Source organism: Drosophila kikkawai, chromosome 2L (genome assembly GCF_030179895.1).
Source record: "Drosophila kikkawai strain 14028-0561.14 chromosome 2L, DkikHiC1v2, whole genome shotgun sequence".
In the NCBI taxonomy this organism is placed as follows: domain Eukaryota; kingdom Metazoa; phylum Arthropoda; class Insecta; order Diptera; family Drosophilidae; genus Drosophila; species Drosophila kikkawai.
In genome coordinates this window covers 10,345,764-10,371,091 of record NC_091728.1, presented here as the reverse complement: position 1 = coordinate 10,371,091, position 25,328 = coordinate 10,345,764, and the positions used below count along the sequence as shown (strand labels likewise).

At 39.7% G+C, this 25,328-nt stretch overlaps 3 protein-coding genes across 5 annotated transcripts in view; 2 read left to right on the top strand and 1 right to left on the bottom strand.

Moving 5' to 3' along the window:
* LOC108082198 (uncharacterized) overlaps positions 1 to 21,827 on the top strand; it is a 42,519-nt gene extending 20,692 nt beyond the window's left edge. The window contains exons 1-7 of one of the 3 annotated variants that reach the window (XM_070286973.1): positions 7,217 to 7,367; positions 12,428 to 12,534; positions 14,423 to 14,519; positions 18,939 to 19,076; positions 19,196 to 19,826; positions 19,894 to 20,556; positions 21,217 to 21,575. In XM_070286973.1, coding sequence (XP_070143074.1) covers positions 7,284 to 7,367; positions 12,428 to 12,534; positions 14,423 to 14,519; positions 18,939 to 19,076; positions 19,196 to 19,826; positions 19,894 to 20,556; positions 21,217 to 21,239 — 1,743 coding nt within the window. In that variant the 5' untranslated portion in view covers positions 7,217 to 7,283 and the 3' untranslated portion in view covers positions 21,240 to 21,575. Of the gene's footprint in view, positions 1 to 7,216; positions 7,368 to 12,427; positions 12,535 to 14,422; positions 14,520 to 18,938; positions 19,077 to 19,195; positions 19,827 to 19,893; positions 20,557 to 21,216 lie in introns of those variants that run through there. The other 2 variants (XM_017177523.3, XM_070286971.1) reach the window with 2 other exon arrangements.
* Positions 21,828 to 22,751: 924 nt separating this feature from the next.
* Positions 22,752 to 23,905, top strand: LOC108082109 (uncharacterized G-patch domain protein DDB_G0278987). The gene is made up of 2 exons (XM_017177409.3): positions 22,752 to 23,346; positions 23,517 to 23,905. Exons 1-2 carry the CDS (start codon positions 22,837 to 22,839, stop codon positions 23,727 to 23,729), a joined length of 723 nt encoding a protein of 240 aa, XP_017032898.1. The 5' UTR covers positions 22,752 to 22,836; the 3' UTR covers positions 23,730 to 23,905.
* Positions 23,891 to 24,983, bottom strand: LOC108082110 (coiled-coil domain-containing protein 43). The gene is made up of 3 exons (XM_017177410.2): positions 24,686 to 24,983; positions 24,406 to 24,627; positions 23,891 to 24,245 (listed from the first exon to the last, which is right to left on the bottom strand). The coding sequence occupies exons 1-3, from the start codon at positions 24,845 to 24,847 to the stop codon at positions 24,003 to 24,005; spliced, it is 627 nt and encodes a 208-aa protein (XP_017032899.1). The 5' UTR covers positions 24,848 to 24,983; the 3' UTR covers positions 23,891 to 24,002.
* Between the last annotated feature and the right edge of the window lie 345 nt (positions 24,984 to 25,328).

Sequence of the window (25,328 nt, the reverse complement as noted above, 5' to 3'; positions counted from 1 at the left end):
AATGAACTTGCGTCAGTTGTTTGCCCGCGAACTTCAGATACCCAGATACTCGTACGTAGATCCATTTGCGTATATATATACTTGTAGTCGTAGCAGATCATCTGGTGATTCACTTGTCGCCGAGGCAGACAACGATGAGCTGAGTGAGTAAGCTGCTCAACGTCTTATGGAAATTTATGGCAAATAAAAAAGCTAAATAATGCCAGTGACAAAAACGAGATACTTTCGCTTGGCTTAGCCGGGGAAATGCCATTTTGTGGCGGGAACTATAACTAATTGCTGCGAGCAAACCGGCGAGCCATCAATTAGCCAAGAGACGTAGGCAGATACGTACTCTGTGCCACATTCTAGAGATACGACAATGACCAAGTGCATTTTTTCCCAAATAAGCAAGACGTCTGCCTACTTTTGCTGAATAGTTCATATAGTTTTCTTACTAAATTAATATATTTAATATCAAATATCATTTTAACATTTCTTTAAAAAAGTTAACAAAGTTATCAAGATACATTTTCTGCACACAGAGTTCATCCTACTCGGAATGCCGCTTGAATTTTTCCTTAAACGTTTAAATTTTCGTTTTATTTTTTGTTGAACAATTAAATTAATTAAAATTCACGCTTATGGCGCATTTTAATTACTGATGAAAACAAAACAACTAAGTTGTAGCTCCATTTCGCGCAAAACCCGGAGAAATTTCCAACTGAGACGCATCTTTCAGAGATACAAAAAATAAAAACAAACTGAAGTCTGGCGACAGCCATTGACTTTAATAATAATTACAGCAAAGCAAATGACAGGCCGTTGAAAGTTGCATAAGACTCGAATTTTCAGTGGGAGTACTAGACAGCCACTCCCTTAAACTTGTTCAAGTAGTTGAAGATACAACTCTAATTTGGCTTTGTTTCGACTTCACTTTGAAGATTGTACCCCTTGATTTCATTCATAATTTTCTGGCACTGGCACTCTGACACATTTCCAGATACCGAAACTTTCCCAAGACTTTGTTTTGTCTTGATTTCATTTCATAATTTGGCAATGTCTTTGAACCCATTTGGAAACGTGTTAATGTGCATTTGAGCTTCTCACTCGCCGCCGCCAACCATTACGAAATGGCCCTCAAAAACTCCGAACTCAACTTCAATTCAACTCTGTGGATTTTCTCGGCGACGCGCTTTCGCAAGTGAAATTGCTGGCAGCTCCAACGAAAAGAAAACCAAGCACAGCTTGGGCCTTGACGGCCAGTATAAATTATTTTTTATTTATTTAGTTTTGCCGGGCTTTACACCGCTTTCTGTGTTAATTAGATGAGTCTACATTTCGCTTTAAATGCTGTGAAGAGGGTCAACTAAGCCGGGGTTATTACTAGAACTAGAAATGTAATTGGGTTAAAACCCCAAAAAAAAAAAACACTTTAATTCGCTTTCCCCTTACATCTTTTGTTCTGAAATTTTCCAATTGACGTAACAACAAATTTGTTATTCTAGATTCGCTGACTAATGGCAAAATCCCCAGTTTCTTTGTGCTTTTATCACACACAAAAGTGTCAAGTATGTGTGGACCAATTCCACTTTACTCTTGACATTGACACCCGGCCAGGGGCCAACAGCTACAACTTTTACCAGCCGAGCCTCAATTACAATCAATCACACATGGTGTCTGTTGGTCAGCTGGCCAAAAAAGCAAAGACCAAATGCCAAGTTCCTGGCCGCAGTCCAATGTGCGTGCTAGCCAGTGTTTTGTTGGAAAATTACAATAATGATAGAGCCTGTCTTGTCTGCGCTCATTTTCCGTTTTCCCTTTTCTGCGAACAACAACAAAAGTTTTGGCCAAGAATTTCATTTATCATAAACTTCTGCTTGGATCTGCTCCTTTTGTGTGATAAAAATGACAAAAGACCGCCGCCTCGGTTAATGATGATGATGCCTCATTGTTGGTAAATCTCCTGAGCCACATGTTCCAGCCACTTGCTTGCTTTCCTAGCCAAGATTTCACTCTCGGGCATAGGAGTGGGGTTGCCAAAGTTGTTTTCGCTAATGTCACTCACTGGCTGACCAGTTTTTCATTTTCATTTTGGCGGAAAACCAACGAGTTTTACTAAAAATATTGTCTGTATTAATTATTAATTTGTGTGGCCATATAAGGTGGCTAAATTAAGAGCAGGTTGGGCGTCGGATTGCCAATTTATGAACCAGGAAGTGAGTGTTTGTTTGGATATATGGGAGCCATTGAGCTGTAGCTACTTTTTTATGGGAAAATATTACTGCCTGTCTCGAAACATTTATCATTCTTTGGCTTCTTCGTTTTACATGACCCACTTGAGAGAGATATTTCTTTGCTTCCCTTTCCCTCTTGTTGAAAATCAATGGAGCTTACAAAATATTTACCGCCCATTAGCACGTCATAAAAGAGGCGGGGCGCGGGGTAGTTGCACCAGTTGTAGCCATGGTATAGGTTTCCCACACAAACACAGCCTTGCCCTTTGTAGGCACCCGGGGTCCTTCGAGTACCTACGCTAATAAGCGAATGCCGGGAAATATGAGACTTCTTTACTTTGCTTATGACATATGTGACAGGCGGTAAAAACAAAAGCGCCAGAAACACATGTACGACTTCTGTTCGGGCATGAGAAGGGATGGGAAAACATATATAAATATGTACATGTTCCTGGAGTGCAAGTAGTATGGCTTTGATTGGCGGAAGTTAGGAGGTCTTAAAGGGAAACCCCAAGGAGGCGCTTGAGTGGATGAGACCACCGTCAAAGAATAACAGAATAAGTCAGGGGACTTGTGAACAGAACCTATTTTTAATTGATTTTAAATTGTTTATAAAGATATTAAAATGATATTCCTAGGCCCCTTTAAACCATTTTTATAATACAAATTGTAAATATATATACATAACTCAGTCCTACCCTTTATTAGATCAATATTCCCACCTGACAGCTGAACTTTCAACTCCTTTAAAGAAAAATCAATAACCCATTACTGTCCAGGACTCGGTGCAATTTAATTATTTACAAGCAGTTCAGTTCCCTGCCTGCAGGATACGGGCTTCGTTCCGAAACAAATGGGAGAACATTTTCTTAAGAACTGCAGCAGGTGCTAGGCGACAGGCGTTCATTAAGGACGCCGCCGTCATCCCATAGATACGCAGATACACATAGGGAGAGCGCCGGTCTCCTCTGGTCGTGTGTATGCTTTTCAGACAGAGTGTCTCCTCTTCCTCTGTGTGGGTGTGTGTTACGCCTCCCTCCCTCTTTTTTTTGGCATGCATTACCCTTAATGAACTCGGGACCCGAGACAATGTCTGCGGAGGAGTTCTACCTGCATCGTGGCAACGGGCTGGCCGAGCATTAATGCCTGAAACCGGGCGCTATTATAAATAATTGCACAAGAAAATAGGTAAAGCAGTGCCTTCACCGTCGAGTTTCCCTGTTTGACAATGGCCGAGCGAGCAGCGGTGAGGTGAGGCACATTATTCACCTGGCACAGTTCTCACGGCACGCCAAACACTGTGTCTTTTGTCTGGCGGAAAGATTGGAATCCAGATCGGAATCGGGGAATCGGATCGGGAAGTAGGCGGCGGCAGATCGAGAGGCAGGCGACAAACTCAGCGACAAAGGTGTAAATCGATGATAAATGAAGGGGCTAAGTTTCAAGATCAACAGACACAAAGAGACGGAAATCTGGTTTGAAATTAGAATAGCCATTGTAAGAGATGATAACTGAGTTTGAATGCGTATGGAAATAAGAGAATAACTTGGACTTTACTCTGTCATGCTTTGAGTTTTAAATAAATTAAGGAAGGGAACTCATTCTCATACAAAAATGCAACTACTGCAAACTACTTTTGAATTCCAAGTTAACCTCTGAAAAGCTTTTCACACCCTTTCAGTCCAAAATCAAATAAGTGAAAATCAAAATAAGCCACAGACACCTTTCATTTATCTTTGCCTAATCAAAACAAGTCATAAAATTGCTCACGATCTTTTTTTTGCCTTCTTCGAAGACACAAAAAGTGTTAGACTCGAAAAATGATTGACAGCGAATTTAATTGAAGCATTGAACCTGAGCGTCGAGAGCTGGCCGAAAACATGATGGATGGACAGGTGTAGAGACGATGATGCCGAGGGGGCAAGGGAGATGGCCGACCTGGCAACAGGCCCTGCCTAAGATGACTCTTGTCAGCTCTCTCAATCAACCCAGGAGGGGGGCCAGTACAATGACAAAAGCGAGTACTGAAAGTTGGCTAACTGACGGCTAATTTGAGGGGACAGGAAACGGAAGCAGGAAGGGGAGGCAGAGGCCGGCGGACACATCGTATGAAGATGAATGATGTACATATAAGCCTGTCGGTCGAGCAGCTGCCAATTTGATGGCAAAGGGTTGTTCGAGTCAGTCATCGATATTCAAATTTAGTTGGCGACTTGGCCGAGCCTCTTAGCCTGGACAGCGCTCGTTAGTACCGGCTGGCTAATGTACTTCACACCTTTGTTTGCCAACTGAATCAGTGTGTGCAAAGCGCGCTAAAAGTAGCCAAAAGATTCACTCATTCACCCAGCTTTCCTTCGTTTCTGCCACTGCGCACATTCACTTCCTCGTCGTGTGTACTTAAATTGCTCATCAGTAAACCGCCACAAAAATAAAAATACAAAATTCTAATTTACATAAACAATTAAAGGCAGCGAACCGAGCGAAAAATAAGTCCCGAAATAACAAGAGAAAATATTTTTGTGCAAACAAAAGAGATTACTGCACTTGAAAAGCGCTCTGGGAATAGTGCCGGAGACTTATGGCTCGTATTTATAGAGTGTACAGCCTCCCGTTAATTGTTTAATGCGACAATTAAGAAATTATTACTCATACGCACTGGTGAACGCCTGACCTTAGCCAGGCGAGAACGAACGCTCGCTCGCCCACACTCGATCCATAAAATACCAATAAAAAAATACAAAACAAAACAGCTCTAGTGACAAATATGTAAGTCGTTGGCACACTTGACTGGTCTGTGGCCCAACTCGATTTTGTTTAATAGAACTTGTTTTCGAGCCGGGCTGTGAATGTACATATTTATCAATATACATTTTTAAGCAACTTTAGTTGTTTTTTGTTTTATTTTTAAGATTTATAACATTACTACAAAGTGCATAAGCTGGCCTTGCAGGTGGACGGAATTAGAACTCCAGACAAAAGAGATTTATGGGAATCAGCAGCATATCGAACTTGAATGGAAATCAATACGAAATTCCACCTTGTCATGTATACAACTTTTTCCGTAATTATTTTTTTAAGCTTCTAGGCTTTTCTAAGCTTTATAATCCCCTGATTAACAGTCAGTGATTCCATTGAATCGTTTATATATTGTGTTTCTTAGCTTCTCTCTAGTGGAGTTATTTTAGGGATATGGCTTTCCACTTTCTTTAATTATGTTAATGGCTTAATCTATTTTTTCATTATTAATAATTTATTTAAATGTTTTTTCTTTGCAGGTGAGTTCTGTCTACCCAATAACTCCGATGAATTTCAGGCAAGATCTAAGCTTTATAAACCTATTCTCCTGTCAATTGCCTGCCAGCTCCTAAGGCAGTTATGAATAGGAAGTTTAATTTTCCTGCTAAGTGCACATCAAATGTTGGCAACTTTGAGGCCAAAAAGAATGTTACACCGAAGAAAATTTCATTGAATTTGATTAAGATATATTGTTTCAATATGTTGAAATGCATTCGTACCTCAAACATATTTATCTAAAATTTAAAAAATATACTTTAGTTCCAAAGATTTCCATGACAATACCATCAATTTCATCTCAAGAGGTTACACATTTTTTTCTGTATGTAGAAAAACTCAACAATGTGACGGAAAAGAATTGCGAAAAATTCGCTGGATTGCAGTTTTCTTGAGTTTTGCTCTCTGGCAGGCGTGTCATGCTGTGAAATACAGAAATACCAAAAGAATACAGAAAATACCAGGGCTGTCGCTCGCATGTGCTGCACTCGCTACGTGTTCATGTTAAATGTCATAATCAGGCACGGCGAGAGGCAGCAGCCACAACAACAACAGCAAGTCTCACACTCTCTAGAATCTAGATACAAAGATACTTAGATACTCACACACTGAGATACTTAGATACAAAGTTGACTGGTAACAGCATGTAAGATGCTTTTTTAGGGGGCGGCATCAAGCTAGGCGTGACCTTACATAGTTGCGGCTAATAGATACTACACATAAGATAGACAGGAACATTTGAAGCTAGTTCCTGCTCCTGCCGAGGGTCCGCCATCAATTGCAGTCTCTGGAGGCTCCCGTGAAGCTGTCAAAAAAAAAAGAAAATAAAAAACCGCATGATTTTTTATCGAGCCCGCATGACGCCATCGTTCACAGAGTGAGAGGGAAGTTAGCACATAGAGTGAGATAGAAAGGTTGCAAAAATATGCATAGAATTTTTAAAAATATGACAAGGGCCACCACGATTGTTCTGACTGTGAGGTACCCTACATCAGCAGAAAATATTTTCAAAAGAATTCTTAAGAGAAGTTTAAAAAACTTTCAAATTTTAAGTAACCACTTGATAATATCTAATTTATTTTAATAAATTATAGAATCAAGGCTCTGAGTTGTCTTCCACTATAGCAAAAGCACTTCAATCTTAATTTTAATGGCACCCTAAGAATACCCTAACTCGAGACGATCAAAGAGATTGAGCATTCAGACTGACAGGCAATGGGCCAACACTTCCTGGCCCAAGTTCAAGGGCGGTCTCGCCTTGTGCTACGCCTTGGTTCCTGTTCTCGTTTCCCTTTTTTGCACACACACATGGCACTCTAGGTTTATTTCATTTAGTTTTATTTTTTTTTTTTTTGGCAGACCCAACGACGCCTCCTGGGCCAGGGCCACATCAAACATGATGCCAAAGATGATGATGATAAACTTGATGATGATGAATTTCTGAGAAACCACAAGAACAACTGAAATTCTTGTTTTGGTTTTCTGCTCTCTTATTCATTTCTTGTTGTTGCACGGCAGGATCTCTTCGTTTTTTATCGTGCGAACATGCCGCGTTTGTAGGTTCTTTTTTATTTTTTTTGGGTTTGAAATTGTCTATGACCAGCCTCCCCACTGAGGCAGTTCCCATTTTCCATTTCCCGTTGCCAAATGCATTTTGAAAAGACAAGTCCTATGTGTGTGCAGCAGCAGGCCATTCAAAAAGGAAACGAAACGAAATGTAATGGAACGCAGCTTGCCATTCTGAGTCAAGAATGTCAGACAGACAGGGCCCGAAAAATGAAAAAATTTATATTTTTGGGTAGGCTGAAGGGTACCTCGGAGTCGGATGAAGGTCGATGTGGCGAAATGCTTGAGGAGAAGGTGAGTTATGACTGCTGCAGGGGAAGAGGCTTAAGGGGAAAGGTAACCATAAAACCATAAAAAATGTGATTATTTTTTGTCCTTATCAAAGGAGATATGTACTTTGAAACCATCTTATAATAACATACAAGATAATACTCTTAATTGTATTATGGTATAAAAGACTTTAGGTATAAATGTTAGACCTCTGACCAAGTAGGTTCTTCTTCTGGCAGCTAAGATAATAATAGGATAGGATTAAATAGGTTTAGATACTACTTCTGCTTTATAATTCCAAACTAAAACCATGTTCCTTAAATTGTTAGACCAAAATTAACCACTGAATTGTAATTAAATGTCTCAACATTTTGTTAGGATTTATTTCTCCTCAAAAACTCTAGCAAATTTTCCTCACTATACTTAATCAGAATCATTCTTAATTAGACTCCTTTAGTTTCCTTTGAATTAATGCCTGGCACAAATGAATTCTTGAGAAACTTGACCGTAAATACTACACATCTTTGATGTGGCAAAGCAGATAAAAAAGCCATTCTTTATTCATTTACCACGCCCATTGCCACATCGCCAGCCAAAAAAAAATGTTGCGTTTGGCAAGCAACGATGACTTCGAGAAGCGTAGAAAAATCTCAGCTCTTTGGTCATGAAGGTCGCCTTATTAACACATAAACCATAAAAGCCAAAAACCGTAGGCACATGTTTGGCCAAAACAAGAACAGCAACAGCGAAAATCTTCATGGCCTGCCTGCTGCTGGCTGCTGCCTGCTTAGAATTGCCCACATGTGTGTCACGTCACGGCAGACGACAATGCGCCGCAACAGATACTCGAATGCTCGGATACAGAGATACAGATACTCGGCCACAGACACTCAGATACTTTTTGCATGTGCTCACGAGCATGTGTAGAACACACAGCGTCGACGACGGGACGGGACGGACCCGTGAACTGGGCTTGTTTTCGCCATATGTGATGGGGAAAAAAAAAAAACAAAATAAATGTTTAGGCGGACTCTGTCGTGAAAATCTTTGCTCAACAGAATTTTTGAATAGTCGTCAATGGATGTCGGTGCGGTACGGGCTGATCTTAACCACTGCGGTCTCAGTCGAAAATCAAACGAAAAAAAACGACAAACTCTTGAAAGGATTTCATTGTTAAATGCTTCTCAAACGAGTCAAGCCTTGGACTATTTGCGGATTATTTTAAATATTTTATCTCGTTGAAATCGAGATGATTTTCCCAACGGATTTGCATTGGGTAAGCAAACGACATATTGAAAGGCAACTTTCAACTCTTAGTTGACTTTCAATTAAAACAGAGCAAACATTTGAACGTCGAATATTTTCCTTTGGTTTTTTGTTGCCTTTTCCAATTGTTTCAACATGACTTGTGTTGGCAAATTGAATTTCATTTTCATTTGCGGATTATATTTGACTTTTGCTCAACATTCACAAAGAGAGGCCGTTGTTTTCCCTCGGTTTAATATTTTTTTACTTTACTTTCCTGCCTTTTGATGTTAACTCATCCAACGAGCAGCAAAGTCATAAATACTTTCTGTGCTCTCAACTGGCAAAAGAGAAAAAATATTTATTAAATAAAAAGCAACTCCTGGCCCACCTTTTCGCCTTTCCTTTCCTTTTCCCCGGCTTCGAGCCCAACTTCCCTTAGATTTCCAGCTGTTGCACAAAATTTTCACTTTGTGTGTTCTTTTCACTGAACCCGAGCCAAAGCTAAAAAGTAGTTTTGTGTCTAAGTATGTATGTGTGTGCGCATAATTAAATTAAAAAACTTTTTTTGTTGTAAAAGTCATTGACTCAAAGGCAGAGAGGCTTTAAAAGTTTTTTTTACAAACTGTAATTGCTTTAAGAGTGGGGGAAATATATAGAAAATATGAATGGAGAGGGATTAGGGGAAAGAGGATAATTAAAGCTGAATTATTAAACAATTATATATATTTTGAAATTTGACTTAACTCTAGTCACAAAAATATATTCAATTAAAATTGTTTAATAGATATTTAAATCTAATATATATTCTTCTTCTGTATTTAAATCATTGACTTGATAACTTGTTAACTTTTTATGCCTTTCGTCAAACAAATTATGACTTCATTCACTAAAAAACCCAACCGAAATTAAACATAATTTAGTATTGAAATAAATTGAATTCAATTTTAATTTTCGTCACGTTTTGAACATGTAAATAAAATTCCCGAAACGTGGAACATTTTCAGGGCCCCCATGGACATGGTTTTTTGGGGCCAACGGAAATAAGGCATATAATTATGGAATATACACATAAATACATACATATGTAGGCGTGGGTTTTTTTGGGCTTTCTAGGAAATTTTCCACATTTTATGACAAATGTGTGAGATTTTGCATGGGTATTGCCTGATTACACGAAGGGAAATCGTTATAAATCACTCCAGTGGGATGCCCAATAAATTGGGAACAACTTGCGGATGGAACTCTCAATGGTGGTGGTGGTGGTGATGGTGATGGTGATGATGATGACACATTTGGGCTGGGTGAACGGAAATCAAGAGACAAACTGAGCAATTAACAATTCATAAGTGTCTGAAGAGCCAGCAGCAGCAGGTTCTGTGTGTTGGCGTCACACACAATACTGGCTGGGTGTGTGTGAATCCATCAAAACTGAGATTTTTTCTGTCCTGAGCCATAAAAGGGGGCGCCCGACCTGGCCAAGTAATTATATAAGCCCAGTTGCAGGCAATCAAAACGAAATACCAGAGATATATATATATTTTTTACCACTGCGGTAAAACTGGCAGCATAAATAATCAAGCGAAGAAAAGGAATTTTCAGCAGTTGCTAAAGTTTTCACACACACACAGGGGAAATAATGACATGAAATGCAATCAAAATGAGGGCATTAAGCCATTGAAGTCATGTCTGTATGTGGCTTACACAATTGCCCCGAAAGGCGCACTGCACACACACAAAAAACTACGTCATCTTTTTCCATATTAATTAACAATAAAAAAATGTCTGGCAAAAACTGCAAACAAAGTTTACTTGGCTTATGGAAACTTAAATAACTTTGCTGATCTCTTTGTGTGTTCTTTGTTGTATTTCCTTAATGCTCGAAATGCAAGCCTTGCCTTGCTAATTAAAAATACATTTATTTATTTAAATTACTGTTTAAACAAAGATAAAGCATGATAATTTATCTCCAACAAGGCAAATAGGTAGCTAAACTGAAAAAGATAAAGTCAGAGGGAAAAAGGTAAATAGAGGTAGGTCTTGTTGATGATAAAGATATCTCTTATTGTTAGTAAAGTAATCTAAAGTTTATAATTTCAACTTTTTTACCTCTCGTTAGCCATTGATTTGACACACAATTCCATTTAATTTGGTGGAAAAAAAAACCCACAAATACAGCTAAGAAGTGCATTATCCGCCCACAGCAGAACATAAAAAACCGCAACAAAATTGGGGCCCCAAGAATTTCGAAAAGCAAACTCATTTTCTTCATTAACTGAAATTGTTGCAGCACGTTTCGTCCTTTCTCTTTTACTTGGAGTACCTCGGTCTCTGTTCTTCTCCGGGCACACAATAGTTTTTAATGCGCCAAATTAAGTTTCAGCTGAATTTCTGTTTTTTTTGTAGCACAAAGTTCTTGCCGCCTCCCTTTTGCTGCGAATTGTCCGCCACAAAACTCTTTCTTTCTTCTCCGCCATTTTAGCCATTTCAGTCGCGTTTTCTCCCCTGTCGTCTTGACCATATTGGGCCGGCAGCCCGGCTTTTGTCCGCCTGGAGAACTCGTGACTAACATTAATTTGAGCAGAACTGGCTAAGAACTTCATTCCATTTATAGGATAGAGCGATGGTCCCGGGCAGATAAAACAAGAAAAGTATCTTCAATTTCAGCGGCCAGAGATTTATTGCCTCGTTTCGGGCATTTGCCAGATTTTTGTTTTGGGCCGAAAATTGTTTCTGCCACTTTGGTGGAGCTACCCAAACAGATTCAGTGCCGCCGCTTCGTCTCAATTATAATTCGATTTTCGCTTCACGCTTTTGTCAATTCACAAATCGCAAATAAAACGACCCGTTAGCATTTTGATAGATTTTTTCATTTATTGTTTTGTTTCGACAGTGGCTCTTGCCTCCGGGCATTCGAGCATCTCATTAACTTTTCGGATGGCTGCGATTCGATTCGTTTCGAGTCCAAGTTTTGGCTTTTTATGTCTACGAAATGTTTGACATTCCTTTTGGTGGGGACAAAAAGCTGTTGATTCGCCAAAGGGGTCGGTGAATAAAGTTCAAATTGAGTTATTAAATTGGTTTCGGAATGTTTGAATGTTTATTTAAGTATATTTTGAACTCTGAAGAAAGTTTGTTTGGAAATAGGGTTATTATTTTGTTAATATTTATATTTAATTTAAAAATACTTGATCTATTCATATTTTAAATCCTAATCTCTGAATCATAACCACATCTATTGATCTTTAATGATCTTTATTCTTCAATACCAAATTAATCCAGCAACCGCAAAAAGCACATTCAGCTGCAGATACATGATAATTACGCAGGATAAACCAGGACGCGCCAGCGTGCAACATTTGTTAATGTAAAATATTATAACACTATGGTTGATAATAAATTGCCTTAATGCTCATAAAGCCAAAACAACAAACCGCACGGCAACAAACAGAATTTATGGCAGAGTAATGGTACAAGTCGACGGGGTTTGGGTCTTAAAGGGGGTCCAGAGGGCGTTGGGGTTGAAAAGTGGCGCAAGTGGCAGCGTTTTTAAAGCAACATTAATCATGGGCTCACGAGAGTGCCTCGCTTTCTCCACCAGCTCCTCCTACTCCCCCGCCTCATGTCTAGTGTGTGGGAAATTGGCTTTTTCATGCCGGCGTTGCGTTCTTTTTTTTAATAATTTATAAAAGAATTTACGAGCAAAACAGCTGAGGCATAGAAATGCGTTAACTATACTCCCACATACAGGCAAAAATATTCCCATAATTAAATTTGAAGAATGCACAATCAGCAACAATTTCACCAACTCTCTCTCTCTCTCTTCTCGACTTTTGCAGCAATCCTTGCTGGCAGGACGCATTCCGGTGGCCTCCATGACAGGACCCATTAAGCGTGGACTGCTCTGGCAGCAAAGGGATCGTCTCTTTTCCCGCTGGAAGGAACGGTGAGTACACTGAGATCAATACTTTTGTATTTATTAAAGCTTGAACATTTAAATTATATAATTTTCCCTACAACTATTTGGTTTTTAAATGTTACAAATATTTTTCTCTTATTTTCTTAACATATTTTCTCAAAAAACATTGCTAAAATCGTTACTTCGAAGCTTTTAATTTTAAATTAATGATAAATTGTAATAAATACATTTTTAAAATTTGTAATTTACATAATTAATAATGCCAAGCTAACCATTCTTCCTGTGCACTCGAGTGGGGATGCATAAATGTTAAGCGCTTTTAAATTTACCTCCACCGCAATCTGCATTCTGTGCTTCAGCCAGATATGGACGTGGACAACGCCCCCTCTCATCGGTGCGGGACCCCCGACCCCCGTGAAATATGCAAAAATATTTCCCAACCACCGAGAGGGGTTGTTAATTGCGAAAAAGGGCATAATTGACAGTGGCTGCTGCATGCTCGTCCTTTTGCCAGATAATGCTAATAGGGGGAAATCGGGCAAAGGGAATCCGACTGACGGCTCTTTTGTTTATATTTTCCACTCCCTGCTGCATTTAATTGAAATTTAATTATGTTGCAATGCAATTCGGTGTTTTAGTTTGACTTTCGGCTCTTTTGGCACTTTGAACCGATAATTACGTTCATCGCTTATCATTTTATCATTTTCGGTGCATTTTTAATTGACACTTAAAGACCAACTAAGCCCGTGGGATTTGGTTGGCCAATATTTACTTTTCATGTTTGTTATAATTAAAATTATCATTTAATAAATGTAAGTGATGGTAATTAAGTTTGGAGATTTGTGGAAATATTTTTGAAATAATTTATTAATTTTTGACACTTGATTTGCTTAAAATTAAGCACGAAAAAATAGTTTTATTGTTGTTAAGTTCCAAGTAATCAATATGAAACTAAAATTTCAAGCAAATTTAACCAATCCAAAAGGCTCTTATTTTATTCAAGAACTAGTTTAATGGAAGAAATACATTATAAAAACAATAAAACTTTTAAAGAAATTTATGTTATAATAAAAGTTATTATAACTTTCATTAACCCAATAATTCTTGAAACCCCTGTCTATGGCTAGATTCTCCACACCCATTCAGGCCAAATAATTAGTTGGTTGCATGCCTTCACCATTTACCAAGCTCAACTAATAACAGAACCGATCATTATCTCCCAAGGAAAGCCCCTCCCCTCTGCTACTTCGCGGAGCCACCCACCGAAGCAAACCGAGAAACCCACAAAAGCGTTTAACTCTTCCGTGGAACTAAACAACAAACAATTTTCTTTCGCTCAATTTGCTTGACCACGTTAATAAGCAAACCAAAATGAGAACTTCCATCAGGGAAGTGAGCCATTATCCAATCCGAAAATCATTTCAAATGTCTAAGCCTGAGAACTTTTTGGATATATTTCCAACTTATTAAAAAATGTATGAGGCTGGGATTTATGTGCAGCGAAAAAATGCTGGGCACATTATTAAAACCGATTTTCATTGCTGCAAAGCGATAAAATCAAAAAATAATAATATTATTATTATTATCGTCTTGAGGAAGTCATAAAACTTGAGGCACGGATTTCTTTTACATACTTTTTATTCATCTTCTTAAAGATATATATACATTTTTTTTTGCGCATGATTTATGATTTATTAATAACATATCCGAAAATGCCATCAAGGGGGAAGGGCTCCGCTCCAGCCAACACAATTGATGGCAATTTGTGTATTGGAAAGTACTGTTTGATGATTGCCGGATTTGGGCTTGACCTTTAACTGAGGACTGCCATCCGATATTTGTACATTTAAAGGTCACCACCACTTGGCTGGTGAACGGATTTGCAGTGACTAAAGCCAATCTCCTACTCTTTCAGATACTTTGTGCTCACGCGTGACTACTTGCACTGCTTCAAAAGAGCCTCTGGTTCAGCCAACGAACGGGCCTCGGATATGGGACAGTTTATCTTTAAGGTAAGTGAAAAATTAAAGTTTATTAAATTAACATATTTCCCCTCTTACAATAATCTATCTCCCACTTGAAGTGTCAAGCCAACTTTTTTATTTGCTGCTCATTGTGCCAAGTTGTATTGCAGCCAGAGCTAGAGATTTATGCCCAGCATTATAATCAAACCCATGACTATATAGATCTCATGAAGGAGGGTGGCATACAAGGGGGCTAGGACACACCTTTCGGCTTATAAATGAAGTCTTTTTCGGTTGACAATGCCAGACACATCGAGTCACGTTTTGCAATTGACTTTTCAGTTGGATAGATGAAAGATATCAGTCCGTGTAGGGGGGTCTCTATTGATAGGCAATCTGCAATTGAAATCCGTCTGGGAGACTCTATTTTCTGTTTTTACAAACAAATCGTGAAGGGGAAGAGAAAAACTAAATCCAACTTTGGCTAAGCTCAACTAATTGGCTAAAACTTGCATCTACTGCATGTTAATTTGCCCAACTATTTGCTCCACTCCATTCCGCTTCCATCTAGGATGGGGACTTCCCGCTCCCCAGACTTGTGTTCGAGTGCCTCTCCTCTTAACTTTGCGATGAAAAACAAAGCAAATAAGAGAAATACTGAAGGCAAGCGGACAAATATTGCACACAGGCAGCAACAAAACGCACAAACAGGAACCACTGCAATAGCAACAACAACTCCCCAAAAGCAAAAACACTATAGTTTTCAATGGGAAATGGTCGAAATTTGAATGCTCTATGGGATTGAATATAAATAAGAAGGGAGTTCTTGGAAAAGAAATATTTTTGTTACAAAAATATATTAAAGAAAATATTTTTTAACATCAAAAACTCTTTTTAGCGAGTCTAATTACTGTTTATTTAAATTTAATTATTATTATTAATTTATTAAATATTATTTTAAAGTGTCGCCCAAGAGTACAGTGAACTCTGCAGCAATATACAATGTGATGCCCAAAAGTAGGCAATTCTTTTCGCAGCTGAAAACCTGCTATATCATAATAGGGGCCACAAAATACAAAATTCTTTCCCATAAAATGAATATATAATTTTTCTTTATTTTAATTAAGCTCAAATAATTATTAGCCTCAGTTTCTAAAATTTTTAGCTACTAAAATATATCCCCAAAAATTCAGTTATTTTATTTAACATTGTTAAATCTCCCACTGGACCCCATTACCATTCAGTTAAAGCTAACAATAGTCAGAGTATTTAACACACGATTGCCGTGAAATTGTTCATTGCCTCAGCTGATGCTGGTCGTAGTTGTTGGCTATGACATTAATGCTGTAGTTGTTTTTGTTGCTGTTTAAACAAATAAGGAAAATGCACATAAAACTGCTGCTGCAACGAAAGAGATCATGGGAAAATTACTTTTTAGTTTTTTTTTTTTCTCTCTGACTTCCCCTCCCGTTTTTCGTTGAATTAAATTTTATTTCGTTTTTTTGTTGGCACTTTTCTGCTAAAATCTCTCTTAAAAGCAGTGTCAATACACAGAGATACAATGCCACCGGCAGCAGGTTGTTGTTGTTTACAGTTTAATTTTAAATTAAAATACATTTTTTTTTTCGTCTTCTTGCAAATAAAACAAAGTGAAAAACGCTCTCGTTGTTGTGCGGGCAATTTTCCAAAGTAAATAAGCAGAAATGAGGAAAAGAACGCAGGCAGGGGACTGTGAAAAGCAGACACGGGGGAAAATAATGACATAGGTGGAACTAAATGCTGAAAAATCCCGCACCGTGCGGGAGATTAACTTATTTAATGCGAGGGAAAACATTTATAAAGAAATTACGAACAGGAATTCGTTCAACTAGAAAAGAATTGGAAAATTGGTTTCACAAAAATTGTGATTTTTATTCGAAAAACCAACTGAGAAGCCAATGCAATATTTCAGCTATTTTCCCAGCCACTATTAAATCAAATAAACAGCCAGCAAGTAGTATTGACCTTCGGACCAAATAAATTTTCTACCAAAAATGGTCAGAAGCGTAGCACCCACACGCGCCTAAGCGGCCATGAACGAGTCACTGAACAAAAAAAATATAAATCAGAAAATGTCTTTGATTTTGAGTCATTAGGAAGGCGGCATCTCATTTGATCGTTTTTTTGCATTCACTTATGTTTCATCGACACTAAAAAGATTCAATAACGCCCAAGCCCAGTGTAATCACATTAATCAATTAGGCTATAAAAAAAATAAGAGTCTCTCAGGTCTCTCTGTCTAATTGTTTAATTTGATTTTGCATAAAATTTGCCATCATTCCTCTGACGAGTAGAGAGATGAAACGAAAAATACCTGGGGGAAATCAATCGAGCATAATTACAGGTGATGAAAGTGGGTGGAGGCTGTTACTAATACCGATACCTGCGGGTTTGCAAAGTTTTCCTGCCTGAGAATTTTGCAGCTTTGCACTTTGACAGTGATTGAAAGCGATATTGATTTTTGTCTCCCCCTCCCGTGTGGGTGGAAAATGAGCCTGGGGAAATGCAATTTCCGTCTGCTGAACGTTAATGAGCATTATTAATTGGGTTGCAATGAAGTGCAACTCGGGATACTGAAGCTAAAGTGTTTATTAATATTCAGTTTCTCTGATTAAAAATTTAAAGAAAATCAAAGATGAATTCTAAGCTTGGTTAGTATTTAAAGTAAATCAGAACTGTCCAAATAAAAGCACAAACTAAACACGAATTGGCACTTAAAAATGACTATAATCCCCTTCAAATAAACCCTTATAAAGCACTCCTTTAAATTAATTATATCGAAATCTATAGCCCCTATCTGTTGATTATATTTAACCTTAAAGCCGCCACGCGTATCATTTCAATTAGACTTTCGCAAATAAAAAAAAAACTAAGCTGCAATGTTAAAATATCTGTACCAATTGCCCAGTGCGTTGAGCTTTTGTGTTAGTTTTGACAGCTCATGCTATTAGCCATGTCAAAATATGAAACGGCAGGCGGCAACAATGGAATTTGTTCATAAAACTCATAAATAACAATAATAAATAATAACAGGCGAGCCAAACCAGCCGATCAATATCGACCTTGAGCCCATGATTTGTTAACCAAAACGTAAAGCGGAAATTTGGAAAATATATAGCCATCGATTGGCACATTTTGGAGAGTGTGAGGTCAGAGTTGCGAAGGGGAAAGAGGTCAAATCGAGGCAAAAGTTAAGAAAGTTTCAACGGAAAAAAAAACCAATGCAAAGCACGAAAATGAAATATCGAAGCATATATAAGTTCCAGGGAATGTCAAACCCAATGAATATTAATTTTGTGTAAAGTATATTGAGCAACAAACTAAATTCTCTTCAAAAGATACATATTTATTTATAAACGCCTCTATCTAAAGACTTTCCTAAACGCTCTCCGCTTGTAATCTGGCATATTTTTCTTTGGGATTATCATGGAATATCATAAATATGTTAATTTGATGTATTTCTTGCTGGTTTACGCCCACACAGAGCACTTAGGTTGTACGACTCCCAGGAGAGTATCCATTTTGATCTTTGATCGCGACAAGAACAAATCCCCAGCGATTCATCCATCAAAGCTCTCTGTGCGATATTCCATATTCCATCTGCTGCCTCGGCGATATATATCATAAAAAGCGATCGCTTAAAGAACTTAATTATGTTGGCCATTAGACGGAGAGAGAGGCAGAGCGAGCCCAGAGATGAAATAAATAAAGAAGAAAGAGCCGGGAAAACTTACAGGGGCCGCATAACTTGGCTAATTGCCACACGCTCCTCGGCTTCTGGCTTTTTCCCCTCGCTACATTCTGGCCAGGGCCTGCTGACATATTTGCCTAATGGCCTCCACATAGTTCTTGGCCATAAGCGAGAGAGATGGCAGCCCCGATGAATCGGTGGCAAACTTTAAGTTTTACCCCATAAACAAAAAAAACAACAGAAATAAGTTCAATAAAAACTTCCGCATGGTGAAAAAGTTTGCGGTTCGCTGCAGGGCTGCCTCCTGGCCTAATGACTTTTAACCGAGTTGCAAAATGCACAGGCAACGAGGCCAGAGACTAGACCGAAGCCCAGGCCCTGTCACTTAATTGGTGCATTATTCAGAAAAAGTTGTTAGAACAGAAAGTTCTTACTCTAAATAAGTGTGCGGCCATTTATTTTAGTTAGTTAAGAAATAAAATAAAGCTGATAGTATTGGAAGTAGTTCAGTGAACTTTAAACTCTAGATACTTTAATTATTTACCAACCTAAACATATTTAATATATGTTTTATAGCCATTTGTTCTTTAACCATCTGAAATGAACCCCCAGAGACCTCTTTCCCACTGCGGGCAAATCTTTTTGTTTAACATTCAGCGGAAAAACGTTTACATAACCTTTAACTTGATTGTCTAACCAATTGGCATTGTCTTTTTGTTTTTGCGGTTTCGCTCCAGGTCAAGCTGGTGGATGTGGAGAAGGTGGAGTGGCTGAATCGTCGCTCCTACAGCGCCATTGGACTGCTACTGGGGCGCGAGGGTCGCGTTCTCCTCCGCTGCGACGATGGCCTCGAGGACTGGTTCGAGCTTTTGGAGGTAAGTGGCCATGGAATATGTACAAATTCTGGTGAATTTTTATGGCTGAGTCTTTAAAACAACGTTTTCTTTGGGAAAATCTAAAACAAACTAAAACAAATAAATCTACTTATTTCCAGGAGTGCACCATGACCTCCAAGGAGCGAAGGCGAGCCCTGAAGATCGCCCAGGGACCCAGATCACGTGCCTCCTTGGCTGCCCCCGTGTCCCATGCCTCACTGCAGTTCCAGCACTTTGGTCTGGGAGGCACTTACTCGAGTGCCTTGGATGACTGGCTGATGACCAATGGAACTGGCGGTGGCTTGGCTCGACACAAAATCGGAGCCGGCAGCCTTAATGGCTATGCCGGAGCCAATCCCTTCTTATTCTCCGATTCCGTACCGGATCTGAGCGCCCTGAACAACGAGAACCACAATCACCATCTGAGCGGCATCAGCACGAACCACTCGACGCCGCAGAAGATTCCGCATCACAGCAACGCGAATCTCAGCCGCTACTCGAATGGTTATGTCTCGGCCCAGAATAGCTTCAGCCAGGGCGGAGCTCTGTATGGTTCACCACGAAGGATCTTCATCAACAGCAGCTTCGGGTCCAACCAGGTGGTGGACGAGGAGACGGAGGAGGCGGAGGTGCAGCTGAGGCGGCCCCGGCTCTTCCGGGGAGTAAGCGCCACGCCGGACAATGGCAACGAGCTGGACAGAGATTGGCTGTACAGGAAGCCAAGGGCGCCCACCGATATGAGGCACTCAGGTGGGTTTTAAATTTAGCTTATAAACGAATATATAAAATTTATAAATAATTTTATACCTTTCCTCAGTCCAACCCATGCTGCCCGTTGGCAACAACGGCAGTAATGCCGGCCTGGCCAAGACGGAGCTGGACTGCTCGGCCCATGATAGTGGCCTGGACACGCCTCCTTCGACACACCGCCCTTCGAGCTATCGGGAGGCCAGCCGGGACAGCACCGAGACCAATGGCAGCTCCTCGCGGGGCACTCTCCTGAACAACTCATCCTCGCCGGCCGGCAGCTTCCGGGCCAAGAAGCTGAGCAGCCAGGTGACTAATCTCAACCAGCTGAACGCTCTGCATGGATCGCGATACTCGGTGCAGGACCAGCGCATTCTCAAGATGCGCAACAACGAGGAGGAGCGCTGTGCCTCGATCAAGATGGCCAATCGCTTGAACCAGAACCACGAGCAGCAGCAGGTGCCGCAGCAGGTGGCCTCCTATGATCCCAACCAGAATCGCTACTACAAGAATGGCAATGCCACGCCTCCGACATCACTGACACCGCAGCACACGCCGCAGCACAAGCTGATGATGATGCACCACGGCAATGGGAATGGCAATGGCGGCACTTTGAATGGCAACAGCAATGGCGGACAGGATAGGATGAACGGCTCGGCCATATTCCGGGAGCGGTATCAGCATCCAGCACTGGCTGCCATCATCAATGAGGCCCAGGGCCTGAAGTTCCGAGGTAAGTTGGATGCCTTATATGGCTTTGCCTGCATCACTCATCGCTCATCCGGCATGGTTATGGGTTGGTTATAAAAAAACTAATTGGTTTTTGGAGATTACTTTAATTTTTACTTAGTTTTTACATTTTATTTAATGTAATTAATCGTATTTTAAATAGAGATAATGGAATGTTTTAAGTTTGGCATCCTTTTTGGGATTTTTCTTTTGAATGAAAGGATAGGTATATTTTTGGAAACTCTGTAAACTTCTGTTATAGAAAAAGTTTAAAATTGTAAATCCGAAGAGAAATTAATATATTTTTTAATTTTAAATATGAATATTATAATTCGAATATTTTTTTTAAGAAGCTTAGACTTTTTGTTTTATTTTATAATTATAGATAATTTGATTTTATTTTTGAACTACATTAAAATGCATTAGGATAGCTTGCCAACGTTTTAGAATGTTAAATATTATTTTATTTATATTATTTTAATAAACCTTTTATTATATTTATTTATAATTTACCACTTATTAGTTGTAACTGTAAATAAACCCCAAAATAAAAAAAAAACCAACACCAACTTAACATCCTGCGTTCATTACATACATCATTATTTCCCTTCAATGCATAATGTATTTTTTCACAATTTTACTTTTGCATGTTAACAATTTAAAGAAGAGTCTGAAAATATGTGGTAAATCCAAAACTCCCCCAAAAAAAAGTAAACCAAACTGTGCATGTTACACAAAGACAACACCGCTGACTTGGCCACCATTGTGCATGACAAGATTTCGGAAATATAATGCAAAAAAAATATATATAAAATCTAAAGGAGACGCTCTCAACTACTCCCCAACTTGTAGAGCGCGCCTATTCCGACAGCCAGCAGCGGCGCCTCAATAATAACAATGGACCGACTCCGCAACCAGCCTCGCCCCTAGCCCAGCGCCGGAATAACGGAGGACTTGGGTCCGGAATGGGATCGGGAGTCGGATCGGGGGCCCTCTTTGGCACGCCCACGCGCGTATAGCGCCTAAAGGTCTAAGAATAATCCAAATTGCAGATCGGGAGAATGATATTAGCTTCTCAAACTAGTTTAAATTGGAAATAAGCGGTAAATTAGTCAACTTGATGGAAAGTTTTTGGAAATTATATGCATAGAAAATACTTCAACGAAGGTAGAGAATAATTATATATAGTAGTAGTACTCTTAGTGTGTGTGCTCCAATGTCCAGCTTTATGTAAATCTTTAAATAAAATATACATTAAAGAAATAATAAAACAAAGCGTGGGGTTTTTATTAAGGAAGAGATGGATTCTTGAAAGTGGAATTAATATACTCTGAGGCCCAATGATTGGTTTACTTTACAATAATCATTGGAAGATTAAGTAAGTATGGCATTGTTTTTGTATTTTTGTTATTTTGTTTCCTACAATTTTGATTTTCTGATAAATAAGTATTCGTAACCGCGTCAAGATTCTGAAGTCCATTCCCTATATCGTAATTTGTGTCATTCTAGTTAGGATTTAAGCCTAAATATTTATTAATTATTGTGTGATCTTGATTGAATAATATTTAAAAAGCTTTATTTATTGTTACTTGTAAAAATGGTAAAACTTTTATTAAAAGTTGTGGGTTGTATATAGAATATATTTTATAATTGCTTATAATTTTGGGGTTCATATATTTAATTTTTAATTTTTTATCAAATTAATGACCAATTTTATCAAGCTTTTTATCTAACTTGTTGCATCTTAATTAAACTTGTTAAAATATAAATACAAATTTTAAACAATATAAGTGTTATGGTTAACCTTATGATAAGATTATCCTTTCCATAAATAAATATAGCTTTAACCTTGGAAAAATGCATCCAGAAATAAAGCTTTGACCTGATTACTCCAAAACTCCGAAAATGCAAAGGATCAAGTTCAGCAAATTTACCGGAAAGCTTTCGGGATAATTGTCATTGGTCCTTGCAAAGAAAAGCTGTAAAAGCTTTAACTTGCGAAACTTTTCCGCAAATCCTTTAGAAAAGATGCAACACTGCGGAAAGCTTCTTCGTCATGAAGCTTCCATGGCGAGAGAGTGAGAGAGGACAAAGTGCAACCCTCACAGGACGAACCAGAGACCCCGTTGTGCGGGTGAGGGAGTGCGGGCTTTTCGGAGTCAACAATAAAATTTTCAGTCAGCTTTGAGACGCAGCAGCCACAGCAGCAGCAGCAGCCGCTGCAGGAAAAGCGGTCGGTCCACCACTGGAGCAGCATCAGGAGTAGAGAATTTTTGCCCACAGGATGCGTAGCCGCACCGAGCTGGTGACCACCACGTTTGTGGAAAGCGACGAGGAGGACTTCAGTCCGGACGATGACTCTGACTCGGAGGAGGACTGGCGGCCCACTAAAAAGCGTCCGACCAAAGCAGCTGGCTCTGATGGCGGCGGCAGGAAGCGGAAATCGGCGGCGGCCACGGCCTCAAAGGCCAAGCGCCGGATGGCCAAGGTGAGCGACGAGGATTCCGAGAATGACGATGACCTAGAAACAGATCCTAGCGACGACGACTTTGACTATCCATCGGCCAGCACCTCCTCGAAGAGGCCGCAAAGCCTGCCGCCGAAAAAGCAGTTCGTCAAGCTAAGCCAGCTGGATCTGTTGGTCAAGAAGTCCGATCTCATGGAAAAAGACTGGCTAAAGAACAATCGTTTGTGTTTATGGCGCAAGGATGATCAGACGACCCTCCTGCAGAAGTATCTGCGGGTCAAGTCTGGAGCCGAGGAGGAAGAACTGCTTTTTACCTCTAGTTCAGTGGTAAGTCAGTCAAGTGTGAAATTTACTTTAAATAGATTATTTTAAAGCTCAGGAATATCTTTATTTTATTAAGATTTATCCAGATTTTTTGTGTTAATATAAGTAATCCTGTTATACTAAAAAATATATAAAAATTCCTCTGAAATCCTTATTTCCTTCTCTTCCCACAGTATTCCAGTTGGGATGAGCAGCAGACCAGCGATTTCATAGAGGTCAAAGTCAATTGCTTGGATCCCAATAATAGACGCATTAAGCTACAGGATCTAGAGGCCGTTAAGAAGATCTCCGAAGAGCTGCAATTGGAAAGAGATACAAGCGCAGCATCCGACAAAGAAGACGATGCCGAGGAAGACGAGGACGAAAAGCCAAATGATGCTGATTAAACTATTAAATATACAAACCGAATTAACATTTTCCCTAGCAATTAAAAACTAAACTAGTTGGCCAAGTTAGCGTTAGACACAAATCAATTTCCTTGTAACAGCAGCCATGTGAACACCACTTTAAATTTAATTTAGTAAATTAAAGAAAACAGAAACAGCCGTAAAAATCAAAAGAATTTATAACTTTGGCGTTTCAATTGCAAAAAATACAAAGTTGTATACAAATCGGTTTAATAGAGAAGACTGAAAAATTTTGCATCTTTCGGGAAACGGCTACCGGCGCCGCTCGCCCTTCACAGTCTTGCGCTTCTCCTTCTTCTCCTCGCGCAACTGCCTTTGCTTCTCTCGGTCGTCCCTGTCCTTCTGCTTCTTGGCCGCACTATCCAGGCGGGCCTGCTCCCGTTTCTCCTTGGCCAAAGCCTGGACATCGGATTTATTGGTGTTCTTGGCAAGGGCTCCGCTATCGTCATCGCTTTCCGAATCGGAATCATCGTTGTCCTTGTTCACCACAGCGGTCTAGAGAGAAGAAAAGAGATGTGATAGCATTAGATGGAAGATGGAGCTTAACTAGGTTGCTTTGGCAAGTGATTGGAGGACAAGGTGCCTTAAGTGCCTTATATCATCCAAATTCTTTAAGCAAAGCGAACTGGCTAAGCTGGATTTCTCCGATAGTAACCTGCGAATACTGGGCTAGTATCTGTTGCTTGATGCGTCGCTCCTCCTCGGTGTACTCGCGTTCCTTGTTGACGGCAGGTTGGAGCTTCTGATTCTCCAGCAGCTTAGCCAGCTGGGCGTTCACATCGATGTCTAGGCCTTTTTTGGGCGGCTCATCGGCGCTGACATGGCTGCATAGCCATTTCTGCAGAATGGTGGCCACCAGTTCGTTGATATCAGCAGACTGTGGAAGGAATAAGGATACACTGAATGAGAGGATATTCTGGAAGTGCCCTACTTACCCCCGTCTCGCTGAGGATTCCTTCAAGGGCCTCCGTCTTCTCCTCCGTCGTCTCATCGCCCTCGAGTATGCCGACGATGTACGATCCGAAGACGTTCTCGTCCGTATTGAGTTTACGCAGCTGGTCGTTCAGCCAGCCCTGAAACTCCTCGCTGGCACTCATGGCTACTTATAATTTAGTTATTTAGTATAAATGGATGGGTTTGACTGGCGAGTTGAGCGGGCAGTGACAAATCAACCGCAAAAGGCAACAAAATTTAATTCGAGATGAGCATGTGGCGCAGTGTTGGTAAATGCCGGAGATAACAGCTGCTCTAGAGGTGGACACACATCGATGAAAACATAGATGCATCGATGTTTTACAACATTTTGGAAATATCGATATTAGTTAGTAACTTTCGATGTATTTCATCATCAATAAAATATATTTATGAACCGAATTAATAGTTGTACTTTAAAGTTATAAGACATAAACGACGTGGATGTGTGGCAATGGGGAACTTCCTTAACTGTAAGTCAACTGTATTCATAAAAGTAACACCTCTTAGCTCTTGCAAATTCTAGGAACTGGAGAAAATTCCGAGTTATTTGAACTGCAACCAAAAGGATGAATCCGATTTCCAATTAGTTTTACTTTAAAACAT